This window comes from Cyanistes caeruleus, chromosome 21, assembly GCF_971803275.1.
Source record: "Cyanistes caeruleus chromosome 21, bCyaCae1.hap1.1, whole genome shotgun sequence".
Lineage (NCBI taxonomy): Eukaryota > Metazoa > Chordata > Aves > Passeriformes > Paridae > Cyanistes > Cyanistes caeruleus.
In genome coordinates, this window is record NC_141721.1 from 7,019,491 (window position 1) to 7,033,771 (window position 14,281).

The window sequence follows — 14,281 nt, forward strand, 5'->3', positions numbered from 1 at the left end:
GTGGGCTACAACCATCTTTCACACTGGGTAAAAAGACAATGAAATGAGAGCCTCTAGCACAGAACATTTAATGACAGGCATGTGGATCAGTCATCTGGCTTTGTGTGTACCTGAATTTTAAGGAGGTTGGATGCAGCACTGTGTGCTCACCACGGGCTCAGAGCAGGACACAGGCAGTGGATGCTGGAAGAGAAATGCAGCTTTCTGTGCTACACCAGAGTGGGGCTTTAGCCCTCACCTGCCGCAAAGTCCTTGGTCAAGGACAATCAAAGCTCTGCTTTGAACTTCTCATTTATCTGTAGTGGCAACAAGAGATGAAAGGCTGCATCTGAAGGACAAAGGATTTAATCCAGCACAATAATTTTATCTTCCTGTCTCAGTAAGTGGGAATATTTTACCGTGGCTCAGGCTTGAACCAAACTGCTGCATAGCCCTTACTTCCACGTTCTTCATTTCATTTCTTGCTGTAATCAGGATCTCTTTTGTTCATGGCTGTAATAAAGAGGAAACCCAGACTTAGGCACCAGCAATATCAGCAGCTCCAGAGTCTAAACCCAGAGAATGAAAGTACACTGAAAGCACAGCAGCTCTTTGTCCTCTTTTTATTAAGAAAAAGCAAATCAAGGAGATTATTAGAGGAGAAGAAAGGTGCTGCACTGCAAAACAGTAATTACTTCAATTATGAGGAGTGTTTGTACACATGCACAGAGATGACCCCTTTTGGCAGAGCACTCGGTAACGTTAGAGCTGAGGAAACTCAGCCAGCAGCTAAATGGAGAATTCAAGTTGTGGGAGTCACTATCTTAAATTTTTTATTTAGTATACACTAAACTGACTTTGCCTTGAAACGAAATTCAGTGCTGAATCTGAGTCATAAAATCTCCCTATTCAAAAAAGGCTGCAAAAAAAAAAAAGGGGGGGAGGGGGGAAGGCAGTGGTTTTTGCATCATTATAAGGTTTAGATAAAAATTACGTAATAAAATATTAAAGGGAAAAGTATTGAGTTGCCATGCAGCAAACTGGGCTGTGTCAAAATTTAAAAACTATGAGTCAGGGAGAAGCTCTGAAGCAAGCAGCATGACATAGGGGAAGGGAGGCAGCGGGATCTGTGACTCAGACAAACATTTCAATGCAGGAGACACAGGCAAACAAAAGGATCCTACCGCATGTGATGTCAGCAAGCAAACGCTCCCGTTTGGGAATAAAGGCTTCCTACGTATTGCAGTGCAGGAGGAGGGGGGGGAGCTGGCACTGAGCTCTTGCCGACGTAGCCACGAGGAAAACCATCCATTAGGAATGTTGGAGCAATATTTTCAGGAGCTCTCCTGGTTCCTGGTGATAGCTGCTATCTAAGGGGTTTGGTAATTATGGAAAAATCCATTTCTCCCAGTGCATTGTGCTGGGATTTAACACCCTCCACACGTCCTTCTGTGTGTGAGCAGAGTAACAGTGTGGCTCCTATATACTATTAATTCCAGCTGACTGGTGGTTTTAATTTTGTTTGTAGTGGAGTCGCATCCAGAAGCCCCAGCTGAGATGCTGATCCTGTTATAACAAGATAAATGGTCTTGGCTGAGTAAATGTTAGAGCTTCCAGTATTATGGGCATCATTATTCAAAAAAAAAAAAAGATACACAGTTACTGGTTAACAGTGGGAGTTATAATATGTCCAGAGGAAACATTGGAGGCTCTCTACGGTGAGATTTTAAATTTTTCTCTCTTTTTTTCCTATTGAAGCTATTATAAAAATCAGCTCTGCAGACCAGAACTGAGAGAAAGATCTGTTGGCGGAGACAAAATTAGATTAAATGAGCCAGATTTCGTTCTCATCTGCTGGAGACAAGGAAGCTGTTCCAGGCTCAGAATTGCAGAGAAAGAAAAAAATTTGACCGTTGCCTCACCAGTAAATCTTCCATGGCAAGTTGATTTTTTCCTATATGTGCCTGCAATTCTCATGCATGTCACAGCAAATGCCCAATAGTGAGGGGCAGAAGAGAATTTTATCACTGCACAAAAAGTGAGATTCTAAGTAGCCAACCACATGGCACTGCATCAAAAAGAAAATGGGTTGTTTGATTTGCTGCTTAAGTCCCAGTTTGCTGAAAGCCAAGGGCTTTAACTGTCATGCTGAGTTGGAAATTATTCCATTTTGTGGGGACGACATTTACTTGTGGTGGAAGAACTTATTTTGTCACCACAACAAGAACCCAGATCCCACCACAGGCCTTGGCAACAGGCAAACACTGCGGTCACAGGAGAATTCTCAAGCCCTGAGTCCTTCTTTGAAACTCTTTGGTTTGTACAGGGAAAATAACAATTTATTTGTTCCTGGTTTGATGTGTTCTGCACCTTTTCCATTATGAAATACTGGGAAAGCAGCAAGCCTCTAAGTAGAGTAAATTTGAGAAAACGTGGAGAAGAGATAGCTTAACTGGAGGTACAAAGGTGTAGCCAAGGTTCGAAGTAGGAAATCAATCTCCTATTGAAGTCAGTCACAGTTGATTGATTGATTTGTGTGGAAAGGAGATTTGGCCACTAACCTGAGTGTTGAATACAGAGCAGAGAAAAGTACATTTAAAATATAACAAACATTTTCCTGTTCAATTTCAGTTACTGTTCCTTTAGTTATTTTACAGGGGGACTAAATTTAGGATCAGATTTATTCTCAGGTGTTTCATGGATTATCAGCAAAGGTGAAATCCTTACTGCCTGCTTTTTGAACTCCACCCTTGTCCTGAACAAAAGAAGATAGGAAAGTTGGATGGGCAAGTAATTGTGCTCCAGCTTCTCCAAAGAGATTGGCTTTACTATCCTCAGGATAATGATTCTTTAGAAGGGCACATTAAGATGTGTTTTACTCTTTTAACACATGTTAATTCTATATGAAGTATATGTGGTAAGTTTAGAAGTATGGTTTGATGCTTTCTTGTCCTTGAGAGAAATGGAATAAACAGAGCGCTGACATGGCAGTAATACAAATATTACAGAAGGGAAATAACAGTTTTTTAAAAGGATCAGAAGCAGGGGTCAGCCTGTGTTCCCAAAGCAGCAGGGCCGTGCTAAGAGTTCCGCAGGGAGCCTGACTGCAGGGGAATGTGGTGCTGGCAGTGGCCGGGAGCAGCCTGGCCAGCCTTTCTCCTCCTCCTCAGCCCCTCGGCTCCAGGAGCCGGTGCCAGCTGCTCCCTGCTCCGGGCTTCCCTCCGCTCTTCCCCGGGCTGGGCACTCGGTGTCTCGTGGCTCCTGGCCATGCTCTCATTTGGGATGATGAGGGTCAGGGGAGCTGGCTTCCCTTGGCTACAGCAAGATGCCTGCATTAATGTTCTCTCCTGAAGAATGAAATCACCGGGAACTGGCCCCTTTCCCAGTACTGAATTTCACCCACAAATGCACCCACTGTTAAACTGTCAGCTCCTGTCTTGCTTCCCACGAGCAAGAAATATTCCTACAATATCCACTATCTATCTATTAGAGAGCCTAGGCTCTACACAGTTTGAACTCTATCTGCTGAAATAATAAATGGCATTAAAACCAATAGTTCCATCATTATGCAAGCAGTAAAAATGTTAGATTATGTGCCAAAAGAATGCATAGAAAAGTCCGTATTTTACTAAGTCGTCCTTCAAGAATTATAGCTAATACTGCTCATTTTATTACAAGAATTACTTGCCGTTGATTTAAACAGAGCCAAAGAAGCATTGGGATATTAAAAAAAAATAATTCACATTTCAGTTTCAAACAACAAGAATGGGGAATGTTTAAAATATTTTATAGCATACATAGGAAAGTAAAAAAGAAACTCTACAGACCTCAACAAATGGTTCTAATTGGGTCTGGATGTTTTTCTCAAAGCCACAAATATGCTGTTTGAATACTTGCTCAATTGCCATTATCTTGGAGGTTTAAATTTCTGACACATATCGCTCTAATACCCTTAATTTATTTAGTGTGAACTGCTGCAATTTTAGCAACACAGTTACAACTACACTCACTTAGTAATTCTTTTTGTATCATATATGTTACTAAATTAAAATGTTTTGGGCTAAAGAACAAGTTGTCTCCTTAGCAAGAAAATAATGTCTATAAAGTGCAGTGTGTCAATAAGAGATTGTAACACCTTTTTCTTTTTTTTTTTTACTAGATAAACTTACTGCTTACTACACTTTTGATAGTAAATGTGTTACATCACATAAATCTATCTCTTTAAAAGCCATTCATTCATTCATTTGTGAAATGAGCACGATTTTCTGTGGATAAATCATAGGGTTTGAGACCGTTGAAAGAAGTTAGAATGAGCTGCATCAATGAGATTTGAGGAGGACACTAATTCAAAGCACACCCTTCCCTAAACAGGGGTTTGAATGGAAGGCTGAAAATGGAATTTTCCTTTGGGATAGGACTGGAAATTTCCATGACAGCTGGAAGTGGGATTCAGGCCTGAAATCCTGTGTTTTGCAGTGGATGGGGATATTTCAGAATAATCGTTGACTATTAATCTGGAAAAGCTGACTTGACCTCAAAAACTTAAAAAAAATATGGTAAGATAAACAAAAAGAAAGAATTACTTTGGTGTTTAGGAACACCCCAAAAAAATCCTTAATATGGTCAAGGAGCCAGTAAAACTGTGGTGACAGAAGTTACTTAGCTTTTTCAAGCTGTAGTTGATCAGACTGGACCTAAGAAAATTAACTGCAGTTTAATGGATGTTGACTCTGTCAAGAACAAGAGTCTTCTCGTTGTGTTCCTTACAAATTCTTGTTGTCTTTAGTCTTAAGAAACTGGAATTATTAAAACTGAATATAGCTGCTAAAATTAATCCAGGTTTGCTGCAGAAGCCCTACTTTTTAAAGAAAGAAGCCTTACTTTGAAGAGGCATTTACCACTGGATCTGTGCCATTAAACTCATTTATATGGTACCAGATCATGGATCACAGGTATGCTAAGATCTGTCAAAGCATTCTTCATGATCCTGTCTGTCTTCTGTCAGCTCACAGGAGTCACTTCCAAAGGTTACAAAGAATTACGAAGCACTTTTCTTTTTGCCCTCCATACAATTCAGGTCACCTCCCTGAGGCCTGTTCAAACCCTGCTTATTTCCCAGCAGCAAATGAGAAAGAGGAAGGCTGCATTTTAAGGCTAAAATAAAGCAGATTTCTTCCAAAAGAATACTATAAAATGTTGTTTTTTAAAACAAAAAGCAACATGATTAAGCTGAAAAGGATGCAAACACTTGAGTTTCCTTCTCACATCAAGTGCAAGCCTTATTCTCCATATGATTTCCAATGGTCTCAGTCTCAGAATGTTGTGCATTGTGAGTTTAATTCCATCCACCTCCCCTCATCCCATAGGAGCCATCCACCCAACGATATCCAGAGCACAGCTAGGCACTCTAAATTTAGCTCCCAGAGTTCCTGAACACTCCAAACATTTTGTAACAGCACGGAGCACACGCTCTGAGGGATCAGTGGGTGATCAGAGCTTCCTTTTCTGGGCAGCACCGAGGAGCAGGGTGGCTCCTCCTGGGGGAATTGGCCCCACGGAGAGCAGGGCCAGCAGGTTCCTCCTGCCTGGCTCCGCCACACCACCCACAGCCACCGAATGCTCCGTGTTCCAGCTTAATGAAAAAGGTTTTCCACCTTTTCCTCTCAAAAACAAATGTCAGCATGGCTCGGAGCCATCAGCTCTCTGCTTAATACCAGAGCAAAACAATCCTGGCTTGACCATAGTGCCAAAAGTTGACAAAGTGTCCTGAGCATGGAGTTCTACTCTATTTCATTTTAATTAGTGTCTTCTGCCATGAGACAAATGATGAAAAGCACATGGGGACTGCCAAGATGAATCAAGGACATCTGGTAACTTTAACATTTCAACATGAAACAGAGTAGGTATTACTCCCAGATACTCTTCCGTGCTGTTTGAAACAACTAAAAATATATATAAAATTAACAAAAAAATTAGGAAAAGGCTGCCTAAATGCTTTTGAATCTCTTCTTAGATAGTTTTAATTGCTGTTTGTCATAAAACATAAAGCTGATCTTGCATCTTGTTGAATTAGCTGTGACTTCCCTAAGACATTGTAATAATAGGAATTTTTATAATTCAGATCATATTACATTAAGATTATCTGGATTATAGTTTCTTAGAAACTCCAACTGCCTCTGGATTCTGAGTGAAAAACAACTGACCATGAAGTTAAAACAGCTTTGTGATACTTGCATTGATATACATCCTCCCGGGGCTTGTGACTCACTGATGATGCAGAACACACAAACATAAAAAAAATAAAAACCAAAATCCAGCAATGACATAGTCAGCTGCAACTGGGAGCTCTCTGCTCAAAAAGAACTGCAATGTTTTTTACCCTCCAATGTTTCTTACCCTTCAAACCCACCTGGCATTCCCTAAACAAATAAGTGTTAAATTGAAAATAAAGAAATGGCATCAAAAAAATATTGCTTAGAGATAACCTTCCAGGACAAGCGATGTGATTTTCTGTCACTGTCAGCTGTGAAACACTAAGACTAACTGTGACAATCACATTTTTAACTCTCAGGGCTTTTACATATTCACAAGATTGCAATATGATCAGTCAATGCAGTTGCCGGAAATATTCTAAAATTAGTTTGGCTCTAAAATAATTCACCAAACAGAAGACAGATTTACAGGAGCACCTGACACACGGGAGGTAATTGCTACAATGTAGAGAACAACAGGTTTCAGCCAGATACTGTCCTTGTTACAATACATAAAAATTTGAGGATCTTTTTGCATATGAGGCTCGTGATTTGGCCATTTTTCAGGGTATATCTGACATTAAGGATAGCGTTCCCTCCCATGTGTACAAGCTATTTTAAACGTGTGGCAATTATACCTGTTCATTTATTGGTATTTATGGACCTGATAGCTCTGAAAATAGCTTTCCAGCAGCAGTGATTAAAACAAGCCAAGATGCCTTTCACAAATGAAAGACATTTATTAGACAGCAAGAGAATATTCACTACAGTTAGACTCCCACTGACAGGTTATCTTTTAAGTTTTGGTTGGTGTAGCATCTTCAGCTTGTCACAAATTCTCCTTTGCCAGAACATGGAATGAGTAGATATTGTGTAATATGTAATTTATCATTGGATCATGGAATGGTTTGGCTTGGAAGGGAGCTTAAAGATGATCTGTTCCAACCCCTGCTGTGGGCAGGGACAGTGTCCACTGACCCTGTGTGTTCAGAGCTCCATCCAACCTGGCCTTGGGCACTTCCAGGGATCCAGGGGCAGACACAGCTTCTCCGGGCAGCCTCTGACGGGGCCTCTCCACCCTCACAGCCAAGAATTCCTTCCATGTCGCTCTATTGGGAATGGCGAGAAGAACAACACAGACTCTCTTGTGCATGAATAGGAGAGCAAAGTTTGTTACTTCAGATCTTCTTTTATAGACCCATACAAAGTACAGAAAAGATAAAACTCTTATTGGTTAGTGAACTAACACATCACCATCATTGGTCAGTGGGGTACACCACCCCTCGACCTTCTCTTGCAAGAAAACAAGAAACTGACAAACAGCACCTGCAAGGCTGTCTTCTATCTCTGAGGATTGTTTTAATTCCTCCTTATGATTTCCCAGGCCACTTTCTCAGGCCAGACTGAGAAAGTTATGCGGCCTGCTTTTCCACAGGCACTGTGCTTCATAGCTAGCATCCATATTTCCGAACACCTAAACTAAACCTACCCTCTTCCCTTCTCGTGGCCAGTTCCCCTCACGCAAACACGCTCCGATGTCAAACCCGCTCTCCGAGGCAGCTCCTGGCCCCGGCCCGGGCCGCGGCTCGGCGGGACAGCGGCGTCCCCTCACGGCGGGGTGAGCCCAGGCCGCCCCCCGCCGCCGCCCCGGCCCCGCGCACCCTCCGGCAGCCGCGGAGGCGCCGCCGGCGGCGGCGGAAGCTCCAGGGAAGCCCCGAAGGAGGCAGGGATTAGGTAACAGGCGATGTGCGCTCAGGTTTCCTCCGGGTTCCTGTGAGGAACCTACGCGTCTGGCTGCCTTCGCGTGACTCATCACAGCGGCGCGGCTGCCGCCGCTCCCGCTCCCCCGCCAGCGCCGCGGCCCGAGCCGCCCCCTCGGGCGGCCGCCGGACCCCGCCGGGCCCCCCTCAGAGCCGGCGCGCTCCCGACGCCCAGGAGCGCCCCCCCCCCCCCCGCGCCCCCCGCGGCGTGCGCGGCCCCGCGGGCCCGGCTCGGGAGCGCGCGCGCAGGCGGCGGGCGGGAGGGAGGAGGAGGAGGAGGCGGCGGCGGCGGGCAGGGAGCTCTCTGCGGGCGCAGTGCTGATCCGCCGGCGGGCGGCCGGGAATGCGAAGCGATGGCCGCGGGCGGCTCGGGCAGCGGCGGCGGCGGCAGCGCGGAGGAGAAGACCTACCGCCGCTTCCTCGAGCTGTTCCTGGGCGAGTTCCGCGGGCCCTTCGGGGCAGAGCCGGAACCGGAGCCCGAGCCGGAGCCCGAGCCGGAGCCCGAGCCGGAGCCGGCGGCCCCCCCTCCCGCTGCCGAAGCCGCGGGCGACGCTGAGGAGGAGCCCGGGGCAGAGGGAGAAACGGGAGCGGCCGCCGAGGCGGAGGAGGGAGAAGGTGGCGAGGGCGACGCCGGCGACCCCCAGCCGCCCGCCCCGCCGCCGCCGCCCCCGCCGCTGCCCTCGCTGCCCCGGCCGCTCTCGGAGTACATCACGGAGGAGGAGGTGGAGGGCGAGTGCCTGGACCTCTGCCTGCAGCAGCTCTACAAGTAGTGAGTGGCGGGCTGAGGGGAGCGGGGCAGGGAGCGGGCCTGAGGGACCCCCGCGTGTGGGGCTGAGGGGACCCTCCTGTGTGAGGCTGAGGAACTCCTCAGTGTGGGGCTGAGGAACTCCCCAGTGTGAGGCTGAGGGACTCCCCAGTGTGGGGCTGAGAGACTCCCCAATATGAAACTGAGGGACTCCCCAATATGAAACTGAGGGACTCCCCAATGTGGAGCTGAGGGACTCCCCAATGTGGAGCTGAGGGACTCCCCAATGTGGAGCTGAGGGACTCCCCAATGTGGGGCTGAGGGAGGGAAGCGATCCCCGAGGTAAGAGTTCAGGACTTCGGTGGTGGTGAGCATCCCGGGGTCACAGCGTCCGGCTCTGTGCGGCTGCCCCTGCCCCAAGGAATCCTCTGCTCTGTGCCTTGTGCTTGCCGCTGGCCGGGACAGGCGAAGGGAAGAGGCAAGGGAGAGCCACGAGCATCCATCTGGAGAGCAGCTTGCTGGGGAGGGAGAGCGGTGGGGGAAATGTCTCAAGCTCTGGTGCCAAAGCAAGGAGGGGGGTTTGCCTGTGGCTGATAGTGCTGGGGCTTGAAATGGAAATGTTCCTCTTACGAGGGCTGGTAAATCGGGAAACCTCTGCCAAGAAGGGGCAAGGAAAGAGACGTGGTCCATCCCCTTCACCCTTCCAAAAAGCCACCGCACATGGAGAAAAACACATCGTGTATTCATAGACCGGGGAGAAAAGAGGAGTATAAAACCTTGGGAGAAAGCTATCCATAATCATGGGGATTTTTCTGCCGTTAGCTGGGGAAAGCCGGCTATACTCGGTTCTGTACGGAGGCAGTTTCCAGATCTGTGCTTTCTAAAGGCTGGTGCATAAAGAGGAAACAGATGGGATCTATTCCCAGTGTGGAAAGTCTGTGGACTGAAACCTAAAGATCAGTTACCAGTGCCTTGTATTGTGCTCAGCTCCGGCTTTGAAGGCTCGAAATAGAAATGGTTGTTAGTGGCAATTCTTTAGGAACCTTTTTAAACTGATGCCACAGGAGGAGACAAATGAATCTGTGAAAATCTGCACAGCACACCGGGGAGCTTTTCTGCCATTGAGCCGGTAATTGTAATGAGAGGTGTTACTCAGTCGCAGAAATAAATAAATAAAGAGAGAAAAGAACTGGGTTTTACAACTGCATGGTCTGTTTCTATCCAGTTCTCATCTGCCCTCTGCGTTTGTGGACGATAGGGACAGCACAATGATAGCTGCAGAGGACAAAGCTCTCCTATTCACACATGCTCGCCCTGCCACCTTTGGAAAGTCTCTGGAATACAGCAGCACATTCATAGGATGTGGTAGAGAGTAGAGAGGCAAGTCCCTTCTACCTATTTAGGACGTGTTTTGTTGGGTTATTTTTAAACAGGCTTGAGAAATCCCAAGTCATGTTAGTGGGAATAAAGTTTTATTGGAGCAGATTATTTGGAGGTATTATTTGAAGTATAGGTATGAAACGATTTTGAACTGGAATTCCTCTCCCTTCTCTCTCTGCCTGTCCCCATACCCCAGATTCCCCAGTTTCTGACGCTCATATTCATAGCTGAAATTAATAAGGGAAAAAAAAAAAAAAGACCTTTTAAAAGGAATCTTTTTATAGAGACAGCTCTTGCCAGGTTGTGGCTCTTTGGGTTTTTCCAGCCTTCATTATAAATCTTTGGATGGCCACTGAATGAAGCATCCCATGGCTTTGTTTGTGGTGAAATCAATGCAGGCTTCCTTCTCTAGGCAAAAACCAAGGTCCACCTTAAAATCAAGGTGTTCTGTTGTAAGAAAATAGTTTCTTAAAGGTTTAAATAAAACATTTTAAAATATTATAACCAAATCTAAAAACTCCTAAGACAAAGCTAAACTGAAATAGCTTTTTCTTTAATAATGTGGAATCAGAGGTAAGTGCAAATATGCAAAAGTATCCTTCAGGTAAGGTACTTTATTTTTAGTTCACTCTCCATTCACCAGAGAAACTTAAAATGTGACAAGGCTATAAAACAGGTAAAAGCAGGATGTTTTCATCCTTTATAGCCAAGGGTTCAATATGATGGTTCCAGAGGTGGGAAACTTGATGCGTATGAGTAAAAATGCTCTTGCACCAAACAGTTATGAAAGTGTTAAAATAAAAAAACTAAATAAAAAAGCACATGAAAAACTCATGTGAAAGGGAATATTTCCTTGGTTTGTCATTAGCAGGAGAGACTCTATTCTGAAGGCATGTTTTCTGAAACTATATATTAGTCAAATGACTGGTTTGTATTCTATGTAGCATGAAGATAAAACCCATTGCTGTGAAAAATCCAACAGCTGTTTTTCAGCTATTTTAAGCACAGAGCTTTAGATCTTTTTGAGGAAAGTAAGACCATTTCAGAAATGAGAAGATATTGCTAATCATGACAAAATATAATGTTGTTTTCTGCCACTGTGTAGATCAGTATCAAAGAGTTCTTATTTATGAGATTTTCCTGCTATTTTCCAAAAGATTCATATTCCCCTTTGAGGTTTCCTGTTCCTGTTTTTTTTGTTGTTGTTGTTTTCTTTTTTTTTCCTAGAGGCAACATATGCTTGGAAAATTAGATTAATGTAATCTTTATATCTGTCTAAATGCCACAAAATGGGCACTGTGTATTTTCTTAGTGACCCTCCACAGAATGAAGCCCATGAATTGGATGGGTTGCATTAGATGGAGAAAATAGTCAAAAGGGAGGGGATTGCCTTGGAACATTGGCTGATAACCACAAAATGAACTTCCAAGATATAGCTAGACCATATTAGTCAAGAGAAAGATATATAATTTACATCATTTCTGTGTAGAAAAAAACATACTAAGGTCTTAAAACATTAAATATGAGACTCTATCCCTTGTTCCTGCTGAATCAGACCCTGTTTCTGACACATTTTAAAGGAAGAAGTTACTAACTTGAGGTAAAAAAATTACATATCATGTTCTGGTCTCTTTGTCTTCCTACTTATACTTTTATTAAACCTGATGCATTTAAAAAGCTGATTCTTCACAAAACCTCCAAAAAACAAATCAGCAAAGCTGTGCTTGCCAAGACAGGACACAGCCAGACTCTTACAAGTTGTGTCACCAGGAAGAAGAAATTTGTCTTGCTGCTACACTTTTTTCCTGTGCAAATGAAATACTTTGAAAAATTCAACTGTATATCCTTCTTGCTTTTCTTTTTCTTTGCCTCAAGCTTTGATGGAAATAGATATAGTTGGTATCATTTCTAGGTTCAGGTTTATTTTCAGTGATTTTGGAGGTACAACCTTTTTCCTTTCGAATGTTCATTTAGGAATTCGAATTTCATTTGAACAAGCTTAGAAAGTAACCCTGCTTTCTCTAGTGTTGAGTTTGCAGAAGATGGTAAGTAAAATAAAACTAAAATTTATTGTTATGTCATCTTAAATGCTGAACTAAGTCCCTGATGACAACATGATTATTTTGAGGATTGCAAAAGCCTCACTTTGACTTGGAACATGGAAAGAAAAACTCCTAAGCACTGTCCTTTTACAGTTCTTCACAGAATACTGTGCAACATTCACAGAATACTTAGATTCCAATAAAATGCAGTATTTGAAGTGAGTTCTTTAAATGGATCCATTCTTTCTCTTAAAGACAGAAAATATTTTTTGCTTATGGATTTCCCACAGTCCTACTATAAAAAAATCAAGGAAGGCAATGTAGGCTCACCCTTTTAACACCAGAGTTACGTAAAATGTGGACAGTAAATGAGAATGGAGGTTTTGCCCCTCAGCTTGCAATGTTCCGCTACAGAAGACCTCGTGAGCAGAAATCCCTCTTTTAATAAAGTAAGCTCTTGAAAACTGTTCTTTCTGCTGTCTCTCATCTCTGTTGAGTGGAGAGATGGAATTCTCTCCCTTTAAATAGCAGATATATATGTTTTTAACTTGCTCTCTAAACCCCTATCACATGAAAGCTGGCACTGTTGTCACTTTAAGTTGAAATTCATATATGATGCTGGATGGGCTTTCTTAGCATCATATTAAATAGGCTGTGATATTTTACTCCTTCATAATTTGTCTTTTATAATCAATTCTATTGATTGCAATCTCAAGGTCCTTTTAAGAAATATAATTAACTACTTGCCATGTCTAATATTAATCACAAGGGCCAACAAAAAGTCATTGCATCCTTTTTAACATGGTGCTTTTTTCATCATCTTTTGTGAGGTTTTACAATAGAAATGATAATGTCAGCCTGTGCCCACAATGAATGACAGGAGGAGATATTGGCTGCACCTGGCTGGGGCATTTTCTATGGTTAATGGAAAAATTGGATAGAGAACATTCAATTTAGACTCAATATTAGGAATATTTAGTCTAATCTAGGTTTGGATTAGATATCAGGAAGGAACTGTTCCCTGTGAGGGTGGTAAGGCCCTGGCACAGGGTGCCCACAGAAGCTGTGGGCTGCCCCTGGATCCCTGGAAGTGTCCAAGGCCAGGTAGGACAGAGCTTGGAGAAACCTGGAACAGTGGAAAGTGTCCCTGCCCATGGCAGGGGTGGCACTGGATGATCTTTAAGGTCCCTTCCAACCCAAACCAGTCTGGGATTTGCCACCCTGAGGCTGTAGCTGTGTTAACATCTCACAGGAGCCTTTCCAAGATTAGGGAATCCCTTCCAGGGGTGGTTGTTGACCTGGCTGGGTATGGCTGAGGATGCTGACAGCACACCCAAGGGATTCAGGTGATAGAAATCCTGGTATTTCTCTGTGAAGAAATCTTAAATCATCTCACAGAAATTCAGGAGCTTCAGGATTGGTGGTAGTGCCTTGTTACTCTTGAAAAGAGCCCATCTTCTGGATGCTGGTGGTGTCATGGCACACACATCTCATCCCCTTTAGCCTAGAAATCACTACCATCTACAAATAGGTGGTGTTTAGAAATAAACATTCTCCAAACACAACTAATTCTCCACACATTGAGGGATTTTTGTTGTTTCTAAGGCATATTCAGCTCACTCTCCCACGCTTTTAAAAATATTGAATGAAGGAAATCAAATATTTTGATACTCATTTTAAAAAAAGGAATATCAGCTCAAATGAGCTATCTAAATTGCAGATTTACATTTTGTAATGGTTATCATACAAGGTGACATTTCAAAACTTCCTACTTTATGATTAAAAGGATGCTGAGTTTTTCAAGCACGAGAGTGACTATGCTTGGAAGTTGCTTCATATAGCATTTAAAAAATCATTCTTAGTGAACAGATTATGGAAATATATTCATTCCAGTGCTTTTATTTCAATGAACGTTGCTGGTAGTACAACACATTAAAGGGAATTAATGTTGTTATGAGCTTTTCACACCAAGATTTTTTTCGACCCAAGAGCAATTTGCACAGATTCTGCTCCTCCTGAGTGAGGGTGTTTGCTTTTGAGTACAAACTGACTGAAAAATTAGATCTGTATAAACACATTCTTTTTTTGGACCTTGTACAACCACTCTTGAAATGAAAATCTTAT

At 43.5% G+C, this 14,281-nt stretch overlaps 1 protein-coding gene and 1 long non-coding RNA gene across 4 annotated transcripts in view; one reads left to right on the forward strand and one right to left on the reverse strand.

Annotated features, from left to right (window-relative positions):
* Positions 1 to 51: 51 nt before the first annotated feature.
* Positions 52 to 7,840, reverse strand: LOC111937822 (uncharacterized). Its single transcript, XR_015278568.1, has 3 exons — positions 7,720 to 7,840; positions 7,209 to 7,339; positions 52 to 492 (listed from the first exon to the last, which is right to left on the reverse strand). It is a non-coding gene; the product is annotated as an uncharacterized LOC111937822 (long non-coding RNA).
* Positions 7,841 to 8,288: 448 nt separating this feature from the next.
* The window catches only part of PPM1E (protein phosphatase, Mg2+/Mn2+ dependent 1E), a 60,606-nt gene continuing 54,613 nt past the window's right edge, over positions 8,289 to 14,281 (forward strand). For all 3 annotated transcript variants that reach the window (XR_015278567.1, XR_015278566.1, XM_086859785.1), the window contains exon 1: positions 8,289 to 8,759. Coding sequence is in view for 1 of the 3 variants with exons in the window: in XM_086859785.1 (XP_086715911.1) it covers positions 8,344 to 8,759 (416 nt within the window). In the remaining 2 variants the exon portion in view is untranslated. The remainder of the gene's footprint in view (positions 8,760 to 14,281) is intronic.